This window comes from Plecotus auritus (assembly GCF_963455305.1).
Source record: "Plecotus auritus genome assembly, chromosome: 6".
NCBI lineage: Eukaryota > Metazoa > Chordata > Mammalia > Chiroptera > Vespertilionidae > Plecotus > Plecotus auritus.
In genome coordinates, this window is record NC_137773.1 from 20,879,165 (window position 1) to 20,906,921 (window position 27,757).

The 27,757-nt window shown below is 45.0% G+C and overlaps 1 protein-coding gene across 2 annotated transcripts in view; it reads left to right on the plus strand.

Moving 5' to 3' along the window:
- Positions 1–27,757, plus strand: part of GLRA1 (glycine receptor alpha 1) — a 64,808-nt gene that overhangs the window by 14,002 nt on the left and 23,049 nt on the right. For both annotated transcript variants that reach the window (XM_080676302.1, XM_080676301.1), the window contains exons 2-3: positions 17,386–17,513; positions 22,878–22,945. In XM_080676302.1, coding sequence (XP_080532428.1) covers positions 17,386–17,513; positions 22,878–22,945 — 196 coding nt within the window. The remainder of the gene's footprint in view (positions 1–17,385; positions 17,514–22,877; positions 22,946–27,757) is intronic.

Consider the following 27,757-nt stretch of genomic DNA (forward strand, 5'->3'; position numbering starts at 1 on the left):
GTGGGAGGGGACTGTTCCTTTTTTAGCGATGAGGAAACAGAAACTCTGAGAGGAATAGTGATCCATCTAAAGTCTCACAGCCAATAAGTGCCAGGGGCAGATGGCCTCATTCCGCACAGAAGAGTCAAAATGTCTAGGATGAGAGGCTAATGGGGGCGAGGGCGGGGGGGAGGGGGGCAAGTAGCAAAACAGAATATATAATAGGATCCCATTTTTATTTATTAAATGTTTTATTGTTCTCATATTGGAAGGGAGGGGGGAGTCCAGAGAAATGGACCCAAAACTGTTTATAGTTGTTATTATCTCTTGAGACTGAGACTATGGGGGACTTTTATTTCCTGCATTAACTATTTCAGTAATGCTTGAATGTTTTACAACAATGTACATATTACTTTTGAAAGCTGAAAATAGATTTTTTTTAAGGATATCAGAGAGCGTGGGCACGCAATCAGACTCGGAGCCCACCTTAATTGCACGGGTAGAGAGAAAAACACATTTGGAGTGATCGGAACCAGTGCCTGCTTGATTGGAACAAGTGGAAACAAGCCCAGAGGCTGAGGCTGGTGTGTTGGGGAGGATTTTCTGAGCAAATGGGAGTTGCTTTCCCACTGACATCATTGCACTGGGAGTGAAATGTCACTCGCGATGGAAGGCCAGGTTATACTACAGACAGGGGTTTTTAGAACAAGTAATGGATGGGACATATTTTCAAGAGAGAATAAGAAATAAAAAGGCAGAAAAACAAAGAGGGAGAGAAAGGCGCACGCGGGGAAATAAAGAGGCAGCTTGGGTCTTCACTGGCCTCTCTCTCTCTCTGGCGCAGCATTCTCACCTGTAAAAGGGGTGGGTGGGCTCTACTAGATGATTTTCAAGATCTCTCTTAGCGCCATTATTCTAGGATTAGAAGCAAATGGAAAAAAAAAAAAAAAGGAAGGAGGTAGAGGAACAGAAGGGGAGAGAAACGCAGGTGGGCAGAAGCAAAGCTAAGGAGGAATGATGAGAGGAGGGAACCAGGAGAGAAAGAAAGGCGGGCATTCCCCAGAACAGTTGGAGTCTGTTTATCTCGTTGAAAGTGCAGAAGGAAAGACTCTCACATCAAAAATTAACAACAATAAGAGATTCATCCTCAGGCAGCCAACTTCATGTGCCCGCTGGTGAGAGCCAGGGCTGATGTTGGGAGAAGCCGAGGCTAATGTCTGAAGAACAGGGGCCTGCGGGGAGGGAGGATGCTGCCCTGTTCTCGTCTAGGAAGGGGGACAGCTCCTCTCCTCCGGGCCTGAACATGGACAACAATGATTGGCATATTCCTGGCCCTGGGAGATGTCCTGGGGGAAAGACTAGAGAAATGTGCCCAAGGGAGCTACCCCTGCGACATTTCTGCACAGTGCCCAGTGCCTGGGAGAACTCAATCCTGGGACCCATCAGACAAAGAAAATCCCAGAACAGAAAGTCTTCCAAGGTCCTCTTCTCCAGCCTCCTTCCTGCCTCTAAGCATCCCTTCCCTAACCACCTGGTGCCAAAGGCCTTAGCACAGAATGACACTCAGTCCTCTTCTCCAATCTTTTCATAGTGTCTGAGCCATCCCAGGCCTCGAGGCCCTTGGCCACAAAGACAGTGCCTCCAATGCCTGGTTATACTTAATCCCCATGGCACAGTGCTGGCCACACAGTGCACTCGCCAAACCCATCTGATCACTGGTCAATAGGGTGAACTGGCTCTAATCTCTCTCCCAATAATATCTATTCTGCTGCTTACCATTTCAGTGTAAACATCCTTTTGTTTATACTGCACTGCCCCTCTTTCAAAGTCCTGCCTGAGGGGGGCAGAACCTGGCAGTCACCTGCCTCTGCAGAAGGGAGGTGGACCCCAACTATACAGGTGACATCTCCAAATCTGTAATTGACCCCAATGAAGAAGGGAATAGAGACTGCCACTCTACAAGTGAAAAGCACAGGTGCAAATGCAAGACCATAGGTAACTGTTCACTTAGCATATGGTGAGCCACTTCTGAATACCAGGTTCTTGGCTAAACAATTTATCTGAATGTTTTACCCTTCCCAACAATCCTAAAATTAGAACTAAGTATTCCTAGTTTACAGGTGAAGAAACTGAGGCTAAGAGAGGTTAAGCAACTTTCAAGGTCATACAAATAAGTAGTAAGGTCACCATCCCAGCCTCTTCCTCAGCTGGTTCATGTGTATAGAGCGTTACTGAGAGTTCAGTCTGTACAATGTACATGAATACTTCCAGTGACAATAAACTCACCAACTCCAGAAGGCAGCCTCTTCTATCACTGGGTAGATCGAATGGTCAAAATAGTCTTTCCTCACATGCATTAGGCAGCCGCCTCCGTCTTTGAAAGTCCCATCCACTGTCCCTGGTCACCTAGAAGGAATCAGTGAGCTGTAGAAGGCACCTAAACCATGGACTCAGAAAGAGCTGGTTCTATTCCTACCCTACCACCAACTAACCATCTAACCTTCAGCCAAGTCACTTCTGCCATCCGTGCCTCCATCACCTTCTCTGTACAATACGTATATAAATTGGTACCTCATAAAGCCTTTTGGAGGTAAAAAAATAAGTAGTATTTGCTAAGGGCTTAGCTCAGTGTCTGGCAAATGGTAAACACTCAAGAACATTATTTTATTCAATTGAATCCTTCTTCCCCAACAGGGATTTGTGAAAAAGAATCTCTTTGTCTTCTCTGAGCCAAACAGTCAGGGAGTCTTTCATTATTCCTTACAGGTCAATTTCAAGTTTGTTTACCAGCCCAGTTGTTCCTTTCTGGACCTGCTCCAGCCTGTTAATGTCCCTCTTAAAATGCAGAACCAAGGATGGAATAGAAACAATTAGCCAAGATTTGAAGTACAGCCCATATGCATTGTTTCCTGCCATACCTGACTCTGAGTCTTTAGATTTTTCTAAGTTCTTCAGAATTACTGGGTGTGTGACCTAAACTGGCACAAAACTGTAGTGAAGAATATTTGAATCTGATGAACAGGAACTTGCATTTTTATTTGTAATAATGGCTAACATACGAAGTGGTCTCTATATGCCTGGCATTGTATGGGCACTCGACACATATTTGCTCCATTCACCCCAACAATCCTAGGATTGCCGTTATTACCTTCGCTTTACGGTACATAGGTTCAAAGAGGTTAAATGACTTGCGTGTGGCAGAATTAGATTTGAGTCTTCCATACTACCCTACCTCTCGTATATGGAATGTTTATAATATGCAAGGACTTTCAGAAATAAAAAGTTGAGTATGACACAAACAGAAGACATAGGCAGGGCAATGTAATAATAATAATTAAAAAAAGAAAGAAATGCAGTGCCCCATGCGGGACCGTGTACAATACGAACAATTCTTCTCCAGCCAGCCCCCGCCTCAGGAAGAATTAAGTTGCAGTGAGGAGCCGAGTCCTGGGGTGGGGAGCACTCCTTTACACAGACAGAGCTTTTCTGCCTTAGAAATATTCATACCCTTTGACTCAGCAAAATTTTGCTCCTAGGACATGAGCAGAAGTTTGTGACCAAGGGGCTTTTCACAGCATAATTTATAATAGCTAAAAATTGAAAATGATATAAATGCCCATCAAGTTAGAAACAGCTAAATGAATACTATTACAGCCTCACACTGGCATAGGCAGTCATTTATAATTATGTTTCTAAAGGTTTAATAACAAGAGAAAAATGCTCATGTAGAATCTTCGGGAAAAAAGCGAAAGGAGACTGATTATAACCTTTAGAAGAAAAAAAAATTAGAAGAGATTTACTAACATGTTAATATTAGGTATCTAGATAATGAAATTCCCAGGCGGGTGTTATATTTTTCCTTGAACCTGGTTGTATTTTTCCAATGTGCATTTATTGCTCTCATTGTCAGAGGGGAGTTGAAAAAATCTGAGGGCGGCCAGCCAGCTTGTGAAGCGCAGACTTGGCCACTGGACCGTCTCCATCTGTGCAGCAGCAATTACTGCTCTGTCGCCATCAGATCACCTTAATCCTATTGATTGAAATGCCAAAGCAATGCTATTAATTTACTACTTACTCAGAGCACAGCAGGGTGACTCCTCCTGGTGGGAGAGGGGGTGGTCCTTGAAGATTCTAGCACAAAGCACAGAGAAGTCTCTAGAAGTTCATAGACTCAACCCCCATCATGCAGCCTAGATCAACCAATTCTCTCTCAATCAATAAAAATCACATTGAACATTTACTATTTGCCAGGCACCGATGTAAGCACTGCAAAAGAATGGTTTATTCTTGACTGCAACCCTATGAGCCGCAGCTACCCTTGTCCCCATTTAACAGATGCAGAAACAAAGACAGGCAGGGTCAGTAACTTGTCCAAGGCCTCACAGCTGATCAACGGCAGAGGCTGGATTTGATGGGAGTCCATGCCCCTGTTTCAGTCTAGAAATGTTTTTAATTGTGTGGTGTCTTATTCTTTCTCCAACATGATTTCAAATAGTAATTTATAAGTTACAACAGGAGGTGTCTACACTCAATGGATGTAGAAACTGGTGCTTTAAGGATAGTAAAGGACTTGCTCAAGATCACACAAGACAGGATCAGAACAGGCAGAAGTGGACTCCACACCCACAGCTTGTCCCGTGCCCTGGGCTGCGTCTCTCTGCCTCTGTGACATGCAACAAGAAGCAGGAGGCCATGGAATTTGGGGCCCCGCTTTGGTCCCCCTGTGAGCTACAAAGAGGTGGCCCTGCCGGAGAATCCTGAGGTGTGGGGGAGAAAGGAAAGAAACCACAAAAGGGAAAGAAAGACTGAGCAGTAACCCCTGTGGTCCTTTTGTCCCCCTTCATCCTGAAACCAGGAAGGGGCACTGGCCACAGCTCCTTATCCTTCCCTCACCATCCATCTACCTTCCTTTCATCTCATTAAGTCCCACAGGTTTCACTCACACGTCTTCTCCTACATTCTCCTCTGTAAATACTCCTTGCCGAAGCTTATACTAAACCACAGAGCAGCAGGAACTTACAACAATGCATGTTCGAGTTGAGTGAGCTGTTCTAGCACATTTGAACAGCTGCTCCAAACCTTATGCCAAATTCTACCTCATTTAGATTTGTGTACCCACTCTGCCACCCAAGCACCTTGATTAGGCATTTAACCTCTCCAGGCATCAGTTTCCTCATCTGAAAAATAGACAAGACAATGGTACCTACTTCATAGAGTTGTCAGGTGGATTAGTAAGCACGTGTGGAAAAGCTCGGTGCATGGCACCTAGAGATCAATCGTTGGTAGCGATTACTATTATTGCTAGTTCATCTCTAAGTCTGTTTCCTCATCTATAAAATGAAGAGGATCATCCCCACTGACATTGCAGTCATAATTCAGTCATTCATTTATAGCAGGTGCTCAATAAATGTCTTTTTTTTTTTTTTAATGCACACGATGATCAGGTCCCATAATTCTAAGACTCTTCTCCCTACTTCTTCCCCACGACTTTGGAACCTGCTGAGTGAGACAAAGAAGTTCCACCCCACTGAGCAGAGCTGCAGCTCTCTGTCTTGAGGACTCAGGGAATCAACAGAGGGCCAGGCTATTTAGAGCTTGATTAGAGCCCCAAGCTTCCGTAAATTCTGTATTTACATGCAAATACCCACTTCAGCTAAACCCTCTCAGCTCACAGTTAAGTGTTCTCTTTCTGAAGATTAGTCACTCAGTTTATTTTTTATATTGATTTTAGAGAGAGGCAGGGAGGGAGACAGAGAGAGAGAGAAACGCTGATGTGAGAGAGAAATGTCAGTAGGTTGCCTCCTGTATGCACCCCAACCAGGAATCAAACCTGCAACCTGGGTATGTGCCCTGACTGGGAATCGAACGCGCAGCCTTTGGTGTTTGATTCCCACTGTACAGGATGATGCTCCCACCGACTGAGCTGCCCAGCCAGGGCTAGTCAGTCAGTTTATTAAAGGCAGCTTCAGATTTTAATCCAAGTGGCTCTTTCTACAATCTAAAACCATTTTTCCTCAGTGCCCAGTGAGGATGATTTATCTTCTCAGCATTCTCCTTTGAATCAGTGGACCACATACATGGTCTTCACTTTATGAAAACATGTTTTCTCTGGGATAAACAGCCCGTTTTGCTGATGCATTTCCTATGGGTTCATTGCAACCTGGCTTATTTTTCACTGTAGGTTTGAACTAGTATAGACTTGGGAGGGGAAAAGATATGTGTTTTTTAATAGGGTCTGGATTTGAGCACTTACTTGTCTTCACATAGGTTTTTCTCTATTAGTTTGGGAGCTCGTGGAAAGCAAGGGTTATGACAGATTCTATTACTGATACAGTTAGAGAAGTCTGTGGGGTCAGGGGTAACTGGATACGTTACTTAACCTCTATGACCCTCAGTTTCTTCATCAGTAAAATGGGAATAATGATACCCAACCCATAGGATTACATTCAGGATTAACTATTGCAGATAAAGCTCTTAGTGTAATGCCTGGTACTGTGTAACCACTCAATGAGAGCTAGCTGGTTTTATTTTATCATTTATATTCTGTTCAATCACCTGGTTTGATCTCTGACATACAGTAGGCACCCATGATTATTCTGGATAAATAAGTAAATAAATGAAGTAATACATTAATACTATCTCCAATGAAATGAGGATTGTCTCAACATGCCTAGTGAATAAAAATAAACTCTTTTTCTGAGAATAAAAAGAGTTTATTCCCACAGCATCTGTAAAAGCACTATGAGCTTGTGCCATTCAAACAACATCTGCAAGTGCTGGCCAGGTATCTCAATTGGTTAGAACATCATCCCAATATGCCAAGAGTGTGGGTTATATTCCCAGTCAGGGCACATACAAGAATCAAACAAGGAATGAATAAATAAGTGGAACAACAAATTGATGTTTCTTTTTTTAAAAAGGCCTACAATTGGTAAAGGCAGGTTGTATTTTAAAGATGAGTGAACTGAGATGGAGAAAAATAAAATGAAAGGCAAACTGACTGCAGAGAAATTCTGAGAGACGATTTAATAAATAATCAAGAAGGGTTCGCCCTCGCCCTTCCAGTCGTTTGGGAATGACTTGAAGATACCGTAGTCAAGCAGAAGATGCCCCAGAGCAGATCTGGAGACCTCGGTCACATTCTGGCCCTGCCATCAGAGACCCTGAGCAGGTCTCTTAACCTTTCAGGTGAGCCTCGATGTCAGCCCCTGTCCATGGAGATGCTGCCATGGGGATGGTATGAGGATCAAATGCAGTGATGGATTTGGAAGTGCCGTATAAACTGAAAGCGTCATCGGTGTGCACATGATCACAGCATTGTCCTCAGCCCATAGTTCCCAGTTCCCAGAGCCCCTGAGCTCTCACTTGCAGCTCTGAAGAGCCCTGCGAACGTTTCTATTGTAAACTAGTGCAGCTCCTCAGAGGGACTTTGTAAATCACTATCGCTTGGAAGAGTCAATAGAGCACAGTGGTTAATCGTGGGGCTTTAGAGACCAGCTGCCCGGGAGCTCTGCCTTTCACAAGCTGCACGACCTCAGCTAAACCTCTGAAAACGCAGTGTCGCCGTCATCACCTGTAATGTGGAGGCAACAATGTCATCTTCACAGGAATGTTGGGAAGATTAAATGCAGTGACATATCTAAAGTACCCAGCACACAGTTAGTATTAAGGGAATGGCAGCTATTGCTATCATTAGCTAATATCATGTCTGTATCTGTTTTCATCCTATTATTACTTCTCCTCAATATTTATACTCCCAAGTCTCTGCAACCTCAAATAACCAATCCCTGCTGATTAATGCAATCTTTTTTCCCCAAACTTTTTGTACAGAAGCCCTGAGCTCCTTCTCTGTAAAGAGGTACTTCCCCAGTGAGATTTATCTGATTAAAAAGAGAGCGGCATTGAAGGTAATGAGAGCCATTTGCTCTCCTGTCCAGCTCGTGGGATGCATGCTGATGACGCGGGGCCTACTGAGAGCTTTGACTCCAGCAGAGTAACCCCCACAGGCCTACTCTTCAGCATGCAAGCCTCTGAAGAATCTTGCTGGACTCCTCACATTGTAACTCAGGGGTGGGGAACATCCAGCCTATAAGGCCCGCGAAATATGGTCTGGCCCTGCCAAGGCATTAGGGGTGAGTTAATTAAATGTTTGACCAAATACAGCAGGCTAATTTTGAAATTGATAATTTTGTATGGCCCTCGAATGATGTCATAAATATCTAAATGGCCCTTGGCAGAAAAAGGGTTCCCCACCCCTGTTCTCATCTGGGGGCCTTCTTGATGTCCACAGGCTTAAGCCAAGAGAGTCAGAGGCACCGAAAAATGTCCCCAAGTGAGACATATAGAGATGGCCAGGGCCAAGTAAGATGGTCATTGTAGAATTATAACTAGCGACCTAGATGGGGAGAAGTGTAAGGTTTATGTGCAGACATAGGTTTGACCCGGCTCGGTAGTCTGAGTCATTCTGTGAGAGGCTATGGATGCTCCTAAAAGAAAAGGGATGGCTTCATTTCTTGTTTTCCTGCCTTGGATTTTCCCAGAGGAGAGCAGGTATTTCCCCCCAGGGACTGGCGAAAGGGGCAGAATGTGGGGCTCTTTACCCCAATCAAATCACATCACCGATGCCAAGCCCCTGCACGGCTAAGTTGAACCTCCTCTGGAATACAAGGTGTGTGTCACCCATTTAACAAATACTTATTGATCCCTGAGCATGTGCCAGGCTTCGTGCTTCATGAAAACCATATTTATTAAGAGCCTGGAAAGAAGCTTGCAAAAATCATTCTTTCGGGGTCTTGTCTACATTGCACCTGATCGCCTCAATGCCAAGGAAAAGGAAGGTCAGAGAGCTGACTGCTGAGCCAAGGACTGATTCCAGCCTTGAAACACGCACACAGGAAAAGGAGACGTGAGAAAAGAGAAAACGTCGACATGACTTAACCAAAGCCATGTGGTATGCCAGAGCTACCTCAAGACACGCATCTTCAGTCTCAATTTTATTGTAAAATGGGGACAGACGTCCCTACCTCTCCTGCTGTTTGGCAGGACAAAATGATAAGATATGTAATGGTGTTTTTTGCCACCAAACAAGAAAATAAAAACGAAGCTTTTTGGAAATAAAATGAGAGGCTGTGAGAAGTAGAAACTCCCTCTCCAGATAAACACATGGGATTATCTATAGTAAATTCTACACTCCATGACTGGGTTTGAGGGTCTATGATTTTGTAGCAGGACTAGGGTGAGACAAGTGAACCAGGGCACAGCATTTAAGGTGGCATTCCTTCTCGGGGCCCTGCGAGTGCAGAGCTGCCACTTACACAATCCTGAGAGTGAGTGCCTCCTTAAATTTTGCTAGGCTCCTCATTCTCCTCACCCTGATGCTGGTCCTGCTTGGTGGGGAACAGAAACTAAAGCAGGAGAGTTAGGGGGTGGAAAGCTAGTCAGAGGGGCAACTAGAAGGAGTGATAAGGAGTGAGAGAGATCCATGGAGAATCACACTTCCCTGGGGGCAAGGGAAGAACAAGGTGCAAAGATCCAAGATTTTATTTTACTAAGCATGTGATTTTTACCCAGGTAAAAGTTCTTTATAGGAGGCAGATAGAGCTGTGGGAGGTGGGAGGTAAGTGAGGAAGAGGGGAGGATGTCTTGGTCCCTGGGAGAATTGGGCTCAGAGCATGACAACTGTGACATTCCCATGGGTGCTTAGCAGATCATGGAATGAGAGTAATAAAATGTCAGGCACTCCCACGTCAGCCTAAGCCCCTTCCTGCAATCAGATAAAATCCGAATTGCACAGCTGGCCCGGGGAAGCCAGATGTTGACCTAAGGATGCAACTACTTCCAACCCTACAGGAAAAGCTGAGGGCACCCAGCAGGGACCGTGCTGCCCAAAACCCAAAAGTCACTGTGTGTCAGAGCCAGGCAGGGATAGGACGCTGGTGTGGTCCATGCGTGCTAGCTTCACTCAGCCCCACCCACTCCGGGAGCCTAGGTCACCGAGCCTTCGCACCACCTTTCTCCAGGACAGCCCAGGGGCAGAAGAAAGCTTTCTCTCTCAAATACACAACAGGAACATTGCCAAATGTTGGGTCTTTCTAAACGTGCACAAAGACTTATTAATAAAACTCGGGAAAATTAGCTGATCTGTCCCCGCCTCCCTCCTCTGAACCACCATGGCAGTCCAATTATGCCCCCGAGGCTGGGTGGCAACTTCTTATAATTGTTTCTGTGCCTCATCTATTCTACCTGCTGGACTATACACAATTAGAGGGTAGAGGCTATTCATCAACAAATGATGATTGATTGCCGCTGCACGCCAGGCACGAAACAAGACAGACTCAAACTCTGCCCACATGGAGGCAGAGACACACTTATCTGTGTCTCCCCTACGTTGCCTCATGCGTGCAGTGGGCGCTTAATCCATCAGAAGGATCAGAGGCTTTTTGAGCAAAAGGGCAAGAAATGAGACAAGCCTCCACTCTGCAATGCAGTCCCTTGGCAGAGAGTGGAAACCATCCTGCTACCCTTCCCTGCTGGGTTGGACCCCAGAACCCTTCTCTGGGCAGCCACTGCCAGAATGGAGTGGGCACGCAAGGTGAAACTGTCCCCTGAGCCTGACCTAATCCTGAACTGCCATTTCACAGAAGAAGAAACTGAGGACCATCCGGGAAAAAGAATTAGCCCAAGACCACACAGAAATCTAGAAATAGAGCCAAGACTACCCCTGGGTTTCTCAGCCCCCACTTTAATGTGTTCTGCTCTATTCCACAGTGACCTTCATAACTGTGTATTGAGTAAAGGCCCATGGAAACACATGGCTGACCTTCAAATGACCTTGACTAGTTGACCAGGTAATTTCTGCACAAAATAAGCACCAGTTCGTTGGACTACCTCTCTGCCAAAGCACAGGAAACAGACATTCTAGCACAAGTCAGAGGGCAAGTTGCATGCAAGGTGTTTTTGGAGGTGTCTTTGGAGGACCCATTTTCCAAGCTTGGCCAGGCCACAATTCACTTTAACCAAAAACAACTAAGAAATTGGATGGATTATTTTTACTGCAAAGGGATTAAGAAGGGATAATCTTCACTGAACTTTCAGACCCATGGTAAGGCAGAGAACTGGGTTCGAGCCCTACTACTTCCAACCACACAGACTCAGCATTCCATCCTCACCTCTTATCCTTGTTCTCTCTCTCTCTCTCTCTCTCTCTCTCCCTCTCTCTCTCTCTCTCTCTCTCTCTCTCTCTCTCTTTTTGCTTCTCTCCCTACTTTCCTCTCTCATACACACACTAAAGTTTCCGTTCTCCAAGCCTTCTCTCACCTCTAGACTTTACACGTGCTGTGTTCCTTCTACCCAAAACACTCTTCCTCCCTATTTCTTCCAGGCCAACTTCATTCCCAACCTTTAAGTTTTACTGTAAAAAGCCACTTTCTCCACATGCCTCTTGGAAACCCCCACACTTCCACCAAGTGCAGTTGGGTGCCTGACCTCTGTACTCACCGCCATACCTCAAACACCTCCACTTTCTCACTTGCCTTTTCCTCTCCCCACCCATCTCCCTTCCCTTCTAAGTTGGCACCTCCAGCTTCCTCCCCAGCCCTACCTGCCCCTCCCTTGATTACCCCCAGCCTCTTACACTCTGTCTTCTCCCTCGCCTTGCCTTTCCTCTCCTTTCCCACCCCTGAGCTCCTGACTTTTCTGCCCATGGTGAACTGCAGAGATGGAATCTGATGGAGGGACCCTCTCTGCTAACCCAGGTGGTTCTTGGGGGTGTGGTGCCATGCAGGGTGTGATTGAAACTGTTTCTTCCCAGTACCATTGCTACCCCCAGCTCATTTGAAATTCAGATTGACAGCTCCATATTGATTCCCTATTTCCAACTGATGTTGCAACTGAAGAATGAGAATCTAAGCATTGATCTGGCCTTTCTTCCAACAAATCCCTGAAAAATGAGTTGGTCCACTGGGGAGAAATCTTGAGACTGGATGCGGAAGAACCAAGACACTAACACGCTCACATTCCCACAAAGGAGTTCTGACAAATTCAAATGCCAAGACCAGATGTGTAAAAAAGAAAGAATATTGTAGACTAATAAAATGATGGTTTAGGGCCAGTAGGACTCTTAGAGATTATTCTAACCCCCTCACTTTATAGCTTGGGAAACTGAAAGCCAAAGGGGAGGGACTCACAGGAGGTCACACAGGAGGTCCTTGCTGGGCTCAGTCTGGCTCTGTTAGTTGAGCATCATTCCATGCACCAAAAGGTCACCAGTTCATTTCCAGGTCAGAGCACATACCTGGTTCCAAGCTTGATCCCCAGTAGGGGGCATGCAAGAGGCAGCTGATACATGTTTCTCTCATCAAAAAAAACAACACATTTTTCGCCAAAACCGGTTTGGCTCAGTGGATAGAGTGTTGGCCTATAGACTGAAGGGTCCCGGGTTCAATTCTGGTCAAGGGCATGTACCTTGGTTGTGGGCACATCCCCAGTGGGAGGTGTGCAGGAGGCAGCTGATCGATGCTTCTAGTTCTCTATCCCTCTCCTTCCTCTCTGTAAAATATCAATAAAAAATATATTTTTTAAAAAAAACACATTTTTTTTAAAAATCAGAGGTCCTTTAAGTACCTAAGTCTCCTGAGGTGATAAATCCCCTAACTCAGTGGTCGGCAAACCGTGGCTTGCGAGCCACATGCGGCTCTTTGGCCCCTTGAGTGTGGCTCTTCCACAAAATACCACATCCTGGGCGAGTCTATTTTGAAGAAGTGGCATTAGAAGTTTAAGTTTAAAAAATTTAAAATTTCTTTTGGCTCTCAAAAGAAATTTCAATTGTTGTACTGTTGATATTTGGCTCTGTTGACTAATGAGTTTGCTGACCACTGCCCTAACTGAATGGTGATAGATAGTTTACCTCCATCCAGTCGGCCACCATCATAAGCCTTCTCTGCAAGGGGCAGAACACTTGGTCCCAGAAGACCTCACTGTCTTTCTGGAAATTACTATTAATCAAATCTGTCTAAACTAAGTCTGACTCACTACATTGCATTGCAGTAATCCCTGAAACAATTTGCATCACTTCCAAATACTTGTACAGGGTCAGCAAATCCTAACAATCACATGTTTCATGGCTCAGCTCCATCCCCAGCTTCTCTGTCCAGTAGCTGACTCTATCAGCAGATGTTTGCATTCGGCACAGGTAGTGGTTCCAACTGTGCAGCAAGGGCCCGTTAATGCCTGTTTACTCTGCACAGGTGCACAGAGCACAGGTTTCCTATAGGGGCCTTGACTAATTCTGTACACAGTATCTAAATACAGACACAGAAAGGTGCAATGATTGTCAAGTGGAGGGTTGTGGCTATTTTGACATTAAAATGGAGCCTTCGTAATTCACAAAGAATTGGGGAAATTTCGGACGGGGCAGTAAGAGATGGGGAAGGATTTTAGGTGGTTCACACACAATATCGGTGAATTATTACTGAACCAGTTCTCTTTCAGTTCTTCTCATTATCTCAAGGAGAAAGTCTCAGTTATGCGTTAATACATCTCTAACACCTTTCCAACACTTGATGGTCTCCCTGTGGGACTTAGGGTAGTCCTGTTGGCAATCAACAGTGTTTACATCAAATTTTAAACTTCTCCTTTTGTTTTCATTGTATTCACTACCATGGTTATTTCTATTATGCCAAGTAATACTGGTTGTTCATTTGTGAGTGGTGTAATATAAAGTTCCCTTTTTTACAATGGTAGGTTTAAAAGAAACAGACAATTTAGAAACCACTGGTACATGATACATGGGAGGGTATGGACTAGAGAACCCCGAAGTTTCAAAGACTTCTGTCAATCACTTGGCAAAACAGAGGCTCATTTGGTAATTCACAGCAATTTCTCCTCCATTTTTAGGTGTGATAAATCCAGAGATGTGTCTATAGGGTTGCTGGAAGTCAGACACATGTTTTGATTTTCTTGGACGTAACAGAATATAACAAGCTTCAAAAACAAATAATAAGGAACATTATAACCTGATGAACAAAAAGATACAGAGGCAGTAAAGCACCAAACAGACTGTCAAATTACAGCGGGAAGGCTGGGGAGTGTTGGGGAGCGGGGGAAAGAGATCAACCGAAGGACTTGTATGCATTCATATAAGCACAACCAATGGACACAAGACACTGAGGAGGTGGGATGAGGGCATGTGACAGGGGGTAGGGGAGGATGGGGGAAGGTCAATGGGGGGGAAAAGGAGATATATGTACTACTATATGTAATACTTTAAACAATAAAATAAAATTTAAAAAAAATAAAAAAACAAATAGTAATAATAGTGGCTACCATGATTTATCCTCTTCACCATTTATAAAAGGCTTTCCCATACATGGTAGCATTGGGTGAGTCAACACTTGAAAATGTGTGCTCTAATTCCTCCTCTCATTAAAGTGCTGTGTGACCTGAGGCCAGTTACCTAACTTCTCAGAGTCTCCGTCCCCTCCAGTTCAGCTCGCCCCGCCAGGGTTTTCAGTGAGTCAGTACCAGGTGACCAAGCTGCAAGTACCTTGCAGACACTCAAGCTCAGGTAACCAGAGGACTCTTCAGCGCTGGGGAGGATTCAGGTATTAAATGGCACATTTTGCTAATAGCAAATGGTGAGGGATAATTTGGGGTGGATTCATTCTCTCACTGCGCCACCTAATAGGATTCAGGCTTATGAAAGAGGCCTACGGGCCACGAGATGGCCTGTGCTCTAGTAACTGCTGGGAGGGAGCACTATGTTCTCAAATCTTATTATCTGAGAGGAGGGGCTGGTCAGAGAACAGGAGCTTATGAAAGCTTCATAACTGCCACTCCTGGAGAGGTTCTAGAAGTGAATTAGAGCTGCAGAAAAGTCGTAAATCACCAGCTGCCTGCTTGTGGTCCCCCTTGCTCACACCAGAGCCACAGAGCAGCTCTGAGTCTGGTGCTGAATGGAGAAGAGGCTGGGAATGTGGTACTTCCTACCTGTGGGCCACGGAAGGTACCTGGCAGGGCTTCCCAGCCACGTGGGGTCCGTGGTGCAGCTGAAAGCAGTGGGACCAAAAGAAGTCCCCAGACTGGTTCTGAACTACTTCAAACACACACACACACACACACACACACACACACACACACAGCAAGTCAAGAGCAAGACAATAAATATACTGAATGTCTGCTCTCTTCTAAGAACTAGGTGCTGTTGTTTTTTCCTGTGCTACCTCAGTTACTCCTTGTGTAAAACTAAAATGACATAGGAGGCAACTAAAGTTCAGAGTAACTTTCCCAAGATCACACAGCTAGTATGAGACATCATTGATTCCAAATCACCCGTTCTTTTCACTCTTTTTTGCACTATTCTATTTCACATCTCACAATGCATTCGAGAAGCACACACATGCAATATACACACCACATACATACATCCACAAAGGCATCTTATACATTCATACCCTATACTCCATGTACACACTAAATGTCACACTTAACAGCATACTTCACCATGATTCCAGGTATTCACATTTTTGCACTTACAAATCTATGTAACAGGATCCACTATCCATCCACAAACACCCCCATGCACACTCTAATCCCCACACATCCATCCTCACCCAAACAGCTGTCCACATAACATGCATACACATCACACCTGAAAACCTATCCACTTCACACAAAGTCACAAACATCCATAGTCACACACATGAAAACAGTAAAACACATTTGTCCTATCAATCAAAACTAGCTCTTCAGTCTATGAATAAGGGACCTCCAGATTATTAAGCATGAGTGTCTACATCATCCTGGAATGTCTTCTGAATCTTCAAAGGAATACCAGGCATTGCTTTCGGTATTTTTTGATTAGTGGGTGTAATAGTCTAATCATTTTAAAATTATTGATCCACATATGCATATTTACGAATACACTACTCGCCAGGATATTTGATTAATGTAGCAAATTATTCAGTCACTCATTTACTGTGCAATTACTGAGCACCAATTATGTTTTTGAAACATCATCGTGGACACAGTAGGAGATTAAAAGAACAAACAAACAATAAATAAAAGCACCGTGACTCCTGGTCTTAAGACACAAACACAAGTAACTATACTGAAAGGTAGCATGACCAGGACCTGCTGAGCAAGGGGTATGTGAGGAGAGGGGGCCACGGAGATAAGATGGCTGGGACACTTCCACTCCTAGAGGATGGGGAGCTATCGGGGCATCCAGGGACGCTGCAGTCTGGAGAAGCAAGTTTAGGAAGAAAACTGTGGCATTCAGGGTGGGAGAGGAACCGGAGGCACAGACAGGACATCTAGATGGACACGCCCTGCAGGTGTCTGCAAATGAGGAAAGGGGGCTCCAGCGAGAAGCTGGCACGGAGACATTGATTTGAGAGTCCTCTGTAAGAGGTGATCACTGAAACAGGATTGATGAGGTCAGAAAAGGGGCCGGTATGAACAAGAGAGGTGGAGAGCAAATCTTCAGGGAGCTGATGTCCTAGTTGGCAACACACAGGCGCACGTCTCTATACCTGCACTCCCTCCAAGGTACCAGCCCCTCGGCACACACGACAGGGTGCCTAGCTCGGGGTCTCCTGGTGGCATTTCAGGACTAGAAAAGCTCAGTTGCACTAATGGTTGTCCTCCAACCCTGCAGCTACCAATTTTGACTCCTCTGGAAATCTGCGTGCCTTTGAGTGAGAGCGGCAGGTGGGGGGCCACTGTCCTTAGACCTCAGTAACTCTTGCTATGGTATGAATAAGAGCCTAAAAGCACTTTGTTGAGTGGGAATGATGGGGTCGGTCACTTCCACCAGCTGTGCCTCCATTTTCCCAACTGAGATTTTCTAAAGTGTGTGTTTCATGAGATAAGTATAGCATCTAAGCTAGTTAAAGGCTCTGAACTCTCGGGTAAAGATGCCTGGTTAAATTTGTGTTTCCAAATGCACTTGACTTGGGCAACTTTTATTTTTTTCAATTAGTGACCGATTCTGAAGAGAAACTTTGGGGAAATCTGGGACTACTTGATCTCTAAGATTCTTTCGCTGTTCCATGCACCCATGGGGGGTGAGGTGCAGGCACCCAAAACACAGGGCTGGGCCTAGTGGGAGGTTAGCCCTTCAATCTCCTCTTCCCTCTCCTGGGGAGACCTGCAGCCAAGTGTGATTGCTCTAATCCCCAGGCCTGCAGCCTTAGAAGAGGCAGCAGCGTCTCAGCAGCGGTCAGACACTCAGCTGCCTGCCAGGATCCCACGCCGGCTGATATTTGGGCTGGATAAACAATTTAGCCTGGGCTTTCCCTCATTAAGGACCCGTATTACCTATTTCTCAGGTCTACAAGGGCTGGGCCAAGCTGGGATCCATGAGAAAGGGCCATCGTTAACCCTCTGCTCTCCTCTCTCCTTTCTTAGCCTTGCTGCTTCTAAGGAGGCTGATGCCGCCCGCTCCGCGCCCAAGCCCATGTCTCCCTCGGACTTCCTGGATAAGCTCATGGGGAGAACCTCTGGATATGATGCCAGGATCAGGCCCAATTTTAAAGGTAGAGAAAACTTTCCTTCCAGATCCCCAGGCACCTGTTTTCCTAGATTCAGAAGCAAGAAGCATGGGATTGGATGGTACATACATGGCAGGAGCCCAGGCCTCCCCTCTGCCCTAGGCAGATGCTATCTATTAATCATCTCAGACTGCTCCCCCACCACACCCACACAAACCACACTCAGACTTAACAGCCCTCTGGCTGCCAGGAGTCTGTGTATGAGTTGAAACCTACTTGCTACCTCTGGTATAACAGACAGATAGATAAAGGTGGCATGTAAAGAAACAGGGTCAAGTTTGGTTCAGGCACAAACTCACTCTCTGAACTCGGATAACCCTCTTCCTCTCTCTGGGCCTCAGTTTCCTCATCTCTGCAGGGATGAAGCTGTCTATCTGTGGGAGCTCTGGGGCTCCCACCATGTCCCCCAAAGGGAGGAGCAGAGAGCACAATGACCAAGACCACTCTGCTTCTCCCCGAGCGGTCCACTTCGATTTGTTTTAGATAAGAGGCTTCCAACTGAAATTCACCTCCTGAAAAGGTCCGAGGGATTAACAAATAATTTTTGAAACTTTCTAGTCTAAACCAGAGTCACAATTTCAAATGCCTACAGGAATTAGGTAGGTAACTTCAATGAGTGAGGGGAGCCAGGAGTAAGGCAATGGGGAGTGGGAGAGACTATGGAGAAACAGAGGTGCAGGCCCTCTAAAGGGGATAGCCTCTCCTTAGCCCCAGCCCACAGTTACCCAACAGGAATGTGGGCCCCGTGTTGCCAGGTCACCCAGTATTCCAAGAAGAGCCAGAAATGAAGATTTATGCAAAGTTTCCTGATTCTTAAAATATGTACATTCAAACAGAACATGTTTGTTGTGAGCCAAAGATGCCTTGTGGGTAGCCAGTTTACAAACCCTCCCCAAGGTGACCTGAGGGGTTTCTTTTAGCTCTCACAGTCCTGGGAGATCTCAACAAGAGGGAGTCGGTTCCTTTGGTGCCTTAGGAGGCTGTCCCCACCTCACACTGCTGAGCAGAACCCTGCAGGTGCAGTCCTAGGACCTCCCAGGAGCCTGTGCTCACGAACCTTCCTCCCAGCACCCCTGCAAAAATCTTATTTCAAGCACCCACTGTCAGCCTCCTCATCAATTTTGATTCCAGGTGCCCTTCCTCACTACTCCTTTTAGCTCAAGTCCAAAACCAAACAAGGGAGGTGACAGCTGGTACAGCTTCCCAGTATTTGCTCACTTTACCCCCATTCTCACTGCTCTGCACGTAGAAAACTGACTGAGAGACGCACTGAGGTTTGTTGGGGCCCACCTCCACCCTGCTTATCTCGAGGCTCCTTCACTCCCCCAGCACTTTATTCCCAAGGCCACACCTTCCAGCACTGTTAGCATAACCTTGGTCCTCTCAAGGGCAGGTAAGTCAGGGCCAAGGCTGCTGTCATACATAGCACTGGGCCCACGCCCTTCACCAGGGTCTCAATCTCAAACACCCAGAGGAACCAGGCAGATATGGCACATGAGTGAGGCAGGAGGAACATGAGAAAAGGAAACTAGAGAACACAGGGCTAGTCTAAGGGCACCTACTTCTCAGCTCTGGCAGTAACTGCCTAGTAGAAACACAGGCCCTGGGATGCTGGCCCTCCAAGACTTGATTGAATCTGGGGTTTTGTGAAATCTTTGAGGTTGGCAGCTAAGTCACAAATTTTAGCAATGCCGTTGTCCAAACCAAACACGTTGGAGAACCGACCATCAGATTGTGTCCAGTTTTCAGGAATTCCAGCCCACTACGCCCCCTAGTGGACACTCTCAGAACTCCATACTGAGTGCCATGGTCTTGCTCTCCTGAGAAAGGAGGGACTCCTTTGTTGAATGTGCATGCATCCTGGGTTCAGGTGTTAGCTATCCTCTGTGCATACCACTGTACCTGGCACATAAAAGGCCCTCAATAAACTTTTTGTGAATGAATGAATGAATGAATGAATGAACGAACCAACCAACCAACCAACCAACCAACCAACCAACCAACCAACAAATGTGCTAAGGCTTACAGCAGTTAAATGACTCCTGAGCCGTGCTGTCAAGGCTATAGGGACTTTAACCCAGCTAGCTACTCTGACTCAGTTCTTTATCTAATGCTAGTCATTTTTTCTTTTATTTACTGGCTTACTTACTTAGCAGTGAACATCTTTAAGAAATAAAATTTCACCCAGACTATAAAATCATTGAATCAGAGCCCTTCCTCTCCCCACTCTGAAAGCCTTCCTCCAAACACTTGGGCCCAAAAATCTACAGACCTAGATCATCTTAGTCTCCCGACCCTGTGTCATCTCTAGCCCCTTCAGTCCCCTCCGAGCAGGGCTCTGAGCAAGGTGCAGCTTCCCGGAACCCAGCCTGGAGCTGGAAACAAGGTTTCTCTCTCTCCCTGGTGTTGAGGGCTGAAACACTGGCATGAGGAGGGGACCTCCAGCTCCTGACCCCCATGGTCCCTTCACACTTGCACTCAGATACCAATAAGATTCCCCAAAGCCCCACACAAACTACAGAGCTCCTGAGAAGGCCTCTGTGACCCCGACACAATAGAAAGAGGCCTGCATTGTTCGAAAACCCAGTGATTAACCACTCTGCAGTTTTCTTCAAGCACCAGAAATGTTGCCTGCTCCCAGCTCTCCTGAAGACAGGGAAGGCCGGGAACAGCAAGCTCGGTCCGCAGAACACAGTGGCAATGCAAATTGTAATAGGAAGTAAAAGAGCAGGAATATTGGGTTCTAGGACGCCCGCTACTTACCTGATGCGTGTGACCCAGAGTGAGTCACTTGCCGGGCCTCTGTTTCCACATCTGTGAAATGATCCAGCAGCCGAGGCCCCTCCGGCTCTGATAGTCTGCATCTCCTCCAAGACTCTGTGTCGGACAATGGTTCCCAGGATCAGGGGCACAGCCGATGCAAACACGTACACAAAAGCAAAATTAAACTTTAATATTTAATGAAATATATACATTATCCTGCTGCCAAAGGCAGCCAGATTGTAATTTTCTTGAGGATAATTTCATTTCAGATGTATGTCAATGACTCTCATCTCTCCATGGGGTCCTCTGGGCAGGCGCCCTCTCGCACACATAAATCAGGACCTACTTTATAGGGGAATCACAGCACCAGGCACTGCAGGGGCTGGGTGGAAAGTCTGTGCACGTGATTTAAGGCACAGGCAGTAACTCTTTGGGGCATCTTAATGGCATGAGGCTAAATGAAAGAAAAACCTGAGTCTGAGTCTAAATGAGAAAAAAAAAAAAATCTGATGGACCTTTGTTTAGGTGGAAGTGACAAGGAGGCAGATGTCCACTCAGCATAAGAGACATTTTTTAGCAGACAGAGCTATCACCACAGAACAGACCACTCAAGACAAAATGAGTTCCCACTACTGGAGGTGTTCAAGCACTGAGCTTTGAGAGGGTAGCTGGTATAGCAGGTTCCCAAACCTGGCTGTGCATGAGAGTCACCCAGGGAGCTCATTACAATATAGATTCTGGGCTAATCTCCAGAGATTTGGCTTCACTGGGTCTGGGGTTGGGCTGAAGAATCTGCAGTTTAACTAGTTCTCCTGGTGATGCTACCTCCAACAGCCCTGCCTGCACATCAGTTCAGGTGACCTTTAAGAAACCTCCAAGCCCTGATATTGTATAACCTTGTAAGTTGAATGATTAGTTTCCATAGGGAATTCCAAACCACTGGAGCACAGAGTGACTACCCAGATAAGGAGCTACTCTCCCAGATTGATGGGGAAACTGCAACCCAGAACAAGGAAGGGGCGGGCCTGAGGTGAAATAGCCAATGAGTGCTGGAGCTGTGTCCAAAACCCAGGGATCCTCACACTCTCCTGGAAAGAAAACCTGGATTCTCACCACAAGACTGAGTTCCACCCTCTACACCAAGACTTCTGAAAAGAGGGAAATCTTGGCTGAGCTTGGGTAAAATGCTTGGGCTACTTTTTCAAGGGGGACAGAGAGGACATGGTAACAGGACACAAGGATATCTGCTTCCTTCTTTCCATAATCAGAAACTTGGGTTCAAGTCTTGGCTCTACCACTTGCTGGCTAAATCAACCCAAGTGCGTTGCTAAGACTCTCTGTGCTCCACCTGAACAGCAGGGACCGTAAGTTTGCCTTGCCCACCCCAGGCCCTCATGGGGAGTAACAAGAAAGTGGACCTGAAAATTTCACAAATTGCACATTGCAATCTAAGTCTTACCTACCTTCAAGGTCAGCTCAAGTTCATCATCTTCATGAGTTCTTCCCTAATACCTCAGTCTCCAGAACTTCTCTTGTACCCAGGATCCTACTGCTTATATCACTCTTACCCACGGTCTCACATTTCTTTCTGGTTATTTAGGCTGGCCCTCTTGACAGCTCATGTGGATGCCCAGTGCTTAAAATCCTGGATTCTGCCACTATATGACCTTGAGCATGCCACTTCCTTTCTCTCAACCTCATTTTTACAAGTACAGCCTTTAAAACCATTCACTTTGGAATCAGACAAATCTGAATTCAAATTCTGACTTGTCCATTTACTAACTGTATGGCTCAGGACAAATAGCCTCTCTGAGCCTCTGTTTACTCATCTGTAAAATGGAGGTAATAACCATGTCTCCTCTTGGAGTTACTGAGAGGATAGAAGGAGATCCATGTTAGTAAAACTCAGCCCAGCAGCAAACCCTGTAATGCTCAATAAATGCTAAGTGCTATAATTAATAGCATAAAATGAAGATATTTAGCTTCAACTGGACAGAGGTCCCTCTAGCAATATGATTCCAAAAAGCAAATATTCCTCCACTTCTCTCCTATCTTTTGCAGCAGGATTCAAAAAGCCTGCCTAGGAAGTATTTAACAAAGACTTATGGACTTCCTTTGAGGTTCCCTCTGGATTCCTCAGCTGGTAATTCCCATCAACGCCCTTTCAGGCAATCATTCTTGGTTCATAAGTTCAAGGCAAGGAACTCACTGTTCCTTGTGATTCCCAAGATGGCCTCCAAATGTTGTAGCCGTAAATACATTTCAGCCACAAATTAGAAGGCGGCCGGTTGGGTTTGGGGAAGGGATTTCAACCATATGGCAGGAAGATGAATCATCCTGTGTTAATGAAAGTACATCCCGGCTCAGACACTGGTGCTCTGTACCTGGTGCTCACTCGGGGACCAGGAAATCTGGCAGAGCGGTGTGGCTGGGAGTCCCAGATGCTTGGGGGTGGGGTGGAGAACAAGCAAGGGGCTCCTCACCAAGGGGTGTCCATCCCTGAGGTCAGTGTTTCAGGCATGGGTCCTGTCCTGTGGGTTTCTTCATGGCTATGAAGCTAAAGCAGGTATCTCTCTTGATTGGCAGGTCCCCCGGTGAATGTGAGCTGCAACATTTTCATCAACAGCTTTGGTTCCATTGCTGAGACAACTATGGTGAGTGAGTCAAAACACAAGCTGCTATTTCCTGTGGGGCATCTCTCTCTCCCTGAAATAGTTCCCCTCTGCATTGGGCTTCCCAAGGAGGTGGGGAATCTGGTGTGCCTGCGGATTTCCGGTGGTATAGCGACTGAACATATTTACTGCCCTGTTCCATGTTTTAGGTAAGCACATATATCTGAAAATGGCCAAAGAGCCAGCAGGGCCTGCACATGCCAAACACCCAGGATTACAAAAACAATATCATATCAATGGGCTAAAGTTTCAGATGAAAAGAAAACGTAAAGACCTACTTGTAGAGTTCAAGTGCAACTGCAGAATAGCAGAAGACTGGGTATAGAAGCTGAAATGGATATGTTGGGTTGATTCTACTCTACTCTCTACTTTTGTATGTACTTAAAAAGTCCCATAGTAGAAAGTTTAAAATAAATTACACTAGAAAAAAAATCTAGAAGGAAAAATACTAAAATGTTAAAAGCAATTATCCCTGTATCATAGATTGATGGATAATTTTATTTTCTTCTTTAAGCATTTCTATATTTTTCAAATTTCTACAAGGAATAAATATTACATTAGTAACTATAAATAGGTACAATAATACTTTAAATTTTTTTCTCACTCCTTGAAAACAAAAATAATCCATTGTGCTTGTTTTGAAGGGAGTGATTTCACTTGTGAGAAAATAACAAAGGCCATTTATAGTCATCTTTTTATGCCCTGGCTGGTGGCTTAGTTGGTTGGAGTGTTGTCTCACATCAATGTTTCTCTCTCTCTTCATTCCTCTTTCTAAAATCAATAAAGAGCCCTAGCCAGTTTGACTCAGTGTATAGAGCATCAGCCCAAGGACTGAAGGGTATCAGGTTTGATTCTGGTCAAGGGCATGTACCTGGGTTGCAGGCTCAATCCCAGCCCTGGTCGGGGTGCGTGCAGGAGGCAACCAATTGATGTGTCTCTCTCATGTCAATGTTTCTCTCTCTCTCTCTCTCTCTCTCTCTCTCTCTCTCTCTCTCTCTCTCTGTGTGTGTGTGTGTGTGTGTGTGTGTGTGTGTGTCCCCCTCCTTTCCACTCTCTTTAAAAATCAATGGAAAAATAAAATCAATAAACACATCTTCAAGTGAGAATTAAAATAAAATCCTCTCTTTATGAGCAGAGTAAGAAAAGCCAGTCATCAAGTACTATAGACGGTACTTCCATAAACTCCTCTAAAGCATCCATTTCTGGATATCCACCTGTGACTAGGCTACTTCAGGCTTCCAATGAGTCTTGTTCACATTACTGCAAAGGGTTCTCAACTTCCATAAGGGAGATAACTAACAAGGCCCCCAGCGGGGAGATCAATGATCTTAGACAGGAAATGCAGGGCTAGCAATGATGTGCTTCCTTAGGAGAGATCCCCAAGGGACACAGGTTTCCCCTTACTTATTAAAGTTAATCCAAAGTAGGAAGGAGTTGCCATTCTCCAGCTTGCACATCCACAGTACTATGATTTTCCCCACACTGGGTTCTTAATGATCTATATGTATTTCATTTGCTTTGTAGATGATTTAGGGGGAGAAAAAAATCTAAAAATCTCAGAACTAGCAAAAAACTTAAGAAACCGTCTAAGTCAGTTCTTTGTTTTATAGAAAGGGAATCTGATGACTAGCGGTGACATCACTTGAGCAAGGTCACGAGGTCAAAGAGCATGGAATGGGTACTCTCTACAGCAGCCAAGGGTGACCCTCCCTTCAGCTCTTTCTCCCCCAGCTCCCACCAACCAAACCATGTGGGCCACTTTCCCATTCGAACCTCTTTCCTTATCACTCAGAATACAACAGCAACAATCACACATTAAACGCCGCTGTGTGCTAGGCAGTATGCGGAGTACTTCTGCATATACTCTCTCCTTTAGACTCACCACAGCCCCCCTGAGTCAGGAAATGCTATTCCCATTTTACAGATAAGGAAACTGAGGATCAGAAAGGTTTGGTCATAGGGAGTTAGAGCTGAAAAGAAATTTTCTTTTTAAATCCTCACCTGAGGATATTTTTCCATTGATTTTTAAAGAGAGTAAAAGGGAGGAGGAGGAGAGAGAGAAACATTGATGTGAGAGAGACACATCTATTGGTTGCCTCCTTAACACACCCCTACCAGGACCAGGGATCAAGCCTGCAACCAAGCTATGTGCCCTTGACCGGTATCTAACCAGGGACCCTTCAGTCCATGGCCGACGCTCTATCCACTGAGCCAAACAGGCCAAGGCCAAAAGGAAACTTATTGAACAGACATGTTTAGGCCCCAGTTCCAAGCCAGGGCTCTACCTCTCCAATCACGTGAAGAGCAGGTTGTGCACCCTGGATCCCCGGTAATGTTGACATATCCTGTGCCAGGAACTCCCAGGTTGTGTCTGCTCTGCAGGAGCAGCAGGCGTGCCAGCAGCTCTATAAACAGCTAGAGTCCCTGAGCTTGACTGTCTGCTTCCCAGGGCCTGGCCTTGTTCACCAGACCTGTGAGCAGAGACAGGCAGCCAGCAAAGCAGCAATGGTCTCGATCCATTCCAGACCAGCGGAGGGCTGAGGCTGCCTGTCCTTCACCTGACCTTTCCAGGGACTCTTTTTAAGTCTAAGCAGTAAGACAAAGGTAGAAGTTGGAACAGGAATGAATGAGGGAGAGGTGGGAAGGGGCTCCTGATTGAGAGTCTCCCTCTGGCAGTCTCCAAGAGCAAGATCTGGAGCTAGAACCTTCCGGGAACCACCAGCTTGTCTGGACATGTGTACTATGAGTGTGCACTACAGCCTCTATGTGTCTGAGTAGTATGCATGCACATGAGTGTATTGTGGGGTTATTTGTACAAATGTACACATAGGCATGTGCATATGTACATGTTAGTTTGAATGTATTTGCACATGTAACCTCAAAGGGAAATGTGTATGGCCATGCATAGGAATAAGTATGTGTATTTCTGGTTATAAATTTACATGTGAATATGTATAAGTATGAATGTGCATGTATCTGTGTTTGTATATATGTAAAAATATGAGCAAGTATTTAAGAGTGAGTGTACATGAATGGTACTATTTTCATTATGTAATTGTGTGTGGATATTTGCAAATATGTAAGCACATAGTGAAGTATGCATCAGCATGAGGCAGCATATTTATATGTGTGTCTATGCATGTGCATGTGAATACATGTACAAATACCTATGAATAAGTGAAAGAGAATTTACATGTGAATGGGTATGTGAGTGTGAGTGTCTATACATGTGTGCAGGTGTGCATGGGAGTGTGCACATATGGGGACACGTATATCGCTCAATTCATGTGGAACTATATGTAAACAAATGAGAGAGCGTGTGTGTGTGTGTGTGTGTGTGTGTGTGTGTGTGTGTGTGTGTATTGGCGTCCTCTGGGCATGAATCCCAGTATTTCCATTATCAGGTCATAAGCTGCAGTCTCTCTTACCAAGGGTCAGACTAGCTTGGCTCAGAGCCAGGCACACTGGCCAGGACCCTGAGGATTAGTGACAGCCTATCCACAGTATGCTATGGACAGCACAACTCTGGCACATGGCTGTTGTTATTACAACAAATTTTGTAATAAGTCCAATAAAAGAAAGAGAGAAGTAAGAATGCAGACAAACAACCTAGTGTGCACCCAACTAGGTCCTCCCCTTGACTGTGCATACATTGTGGAGACACACACATCTCTGTAGAAATAGGATGGCGCAGTACAATTTGTGTTTTTCACTTCCATCGTGGCCTGGAACCTGTCCACATCACTACATGTTGGTATACCTCATTCCTAACTCTCCACACACCACCAAATTTGGGAACATAGTAGGTAATTACTAGTATTATTATATTCAATATATGACAAAATGACTTTAATCTATGTTTCCAGACTTTATGGCCTACCTGTAAAATTCCATGGTCTGAACATCATTTCATGGTATTTAACCACCCTTTTCCTGATGGACCTTCAGGCTTATGTAGCTTTTCATTATTACAAATGAATTTTCTTGTGTATAGCTCTTTGCCCATTTCCTTAGGATATATTCCAGAAGTGGAATTACTTGATCAAAAAAGCATGCACTTCATTTTATTATTTTGACAGATATTATTGCTCAGCTAACTTCCAAATAAGTTTTAATAATTTACTGTCCTCCCAACAGTGTTCATTTCTCTTCACCCTTGCCAACCCAAGATATTACCATTTATTTTTTATTTTACCAGGTAAGTTTTTTTAATGGTACTTCATAGTCATTTTTAATTTTCACTTCAGATTCTTAGTGAATTTGAGCATCTTTGCATGTGTTTATTTGGCAGTTTGAATAATATTATAGGTTATTTTTTAACGTGTACTTCCCTAATCCATTTGGTTTAGTTTAGTTTTCTGAAAACTATTTGGTGGTGGTTTACTTTTCTCTGATTAGGTAGTAATATTTACAATATCATTCTTAAGTAGCCATAATTCCTCCACTGATTTCAAATACTATCTTTTTCATAAAGTAAATCCCCATATAAAAAATAAACAAATAAATAAATCCTCATATATACCTAGTCTGTTTCTATTCTCCATTTATTGCCCCTTGCTCTGTTTGGCTGTTTCTGCACCAATGCCACACTACTTTCATTACTAGGCTTCACATTATATTTCTATGCCTGGTAGAGATAGTCCTCTGTTGTTCTTTATTAAGGTTTTCTTGACTTTTTCAGCCTATTTTCTCTCCCACATAAACTTTAGAATCCGCCTGTCAAAGCCTATAAAAATTGCCCCCAATTTTTGTGATCGAGTTTATAGATTAATTTGGGAAGAAGTGACATCTTTT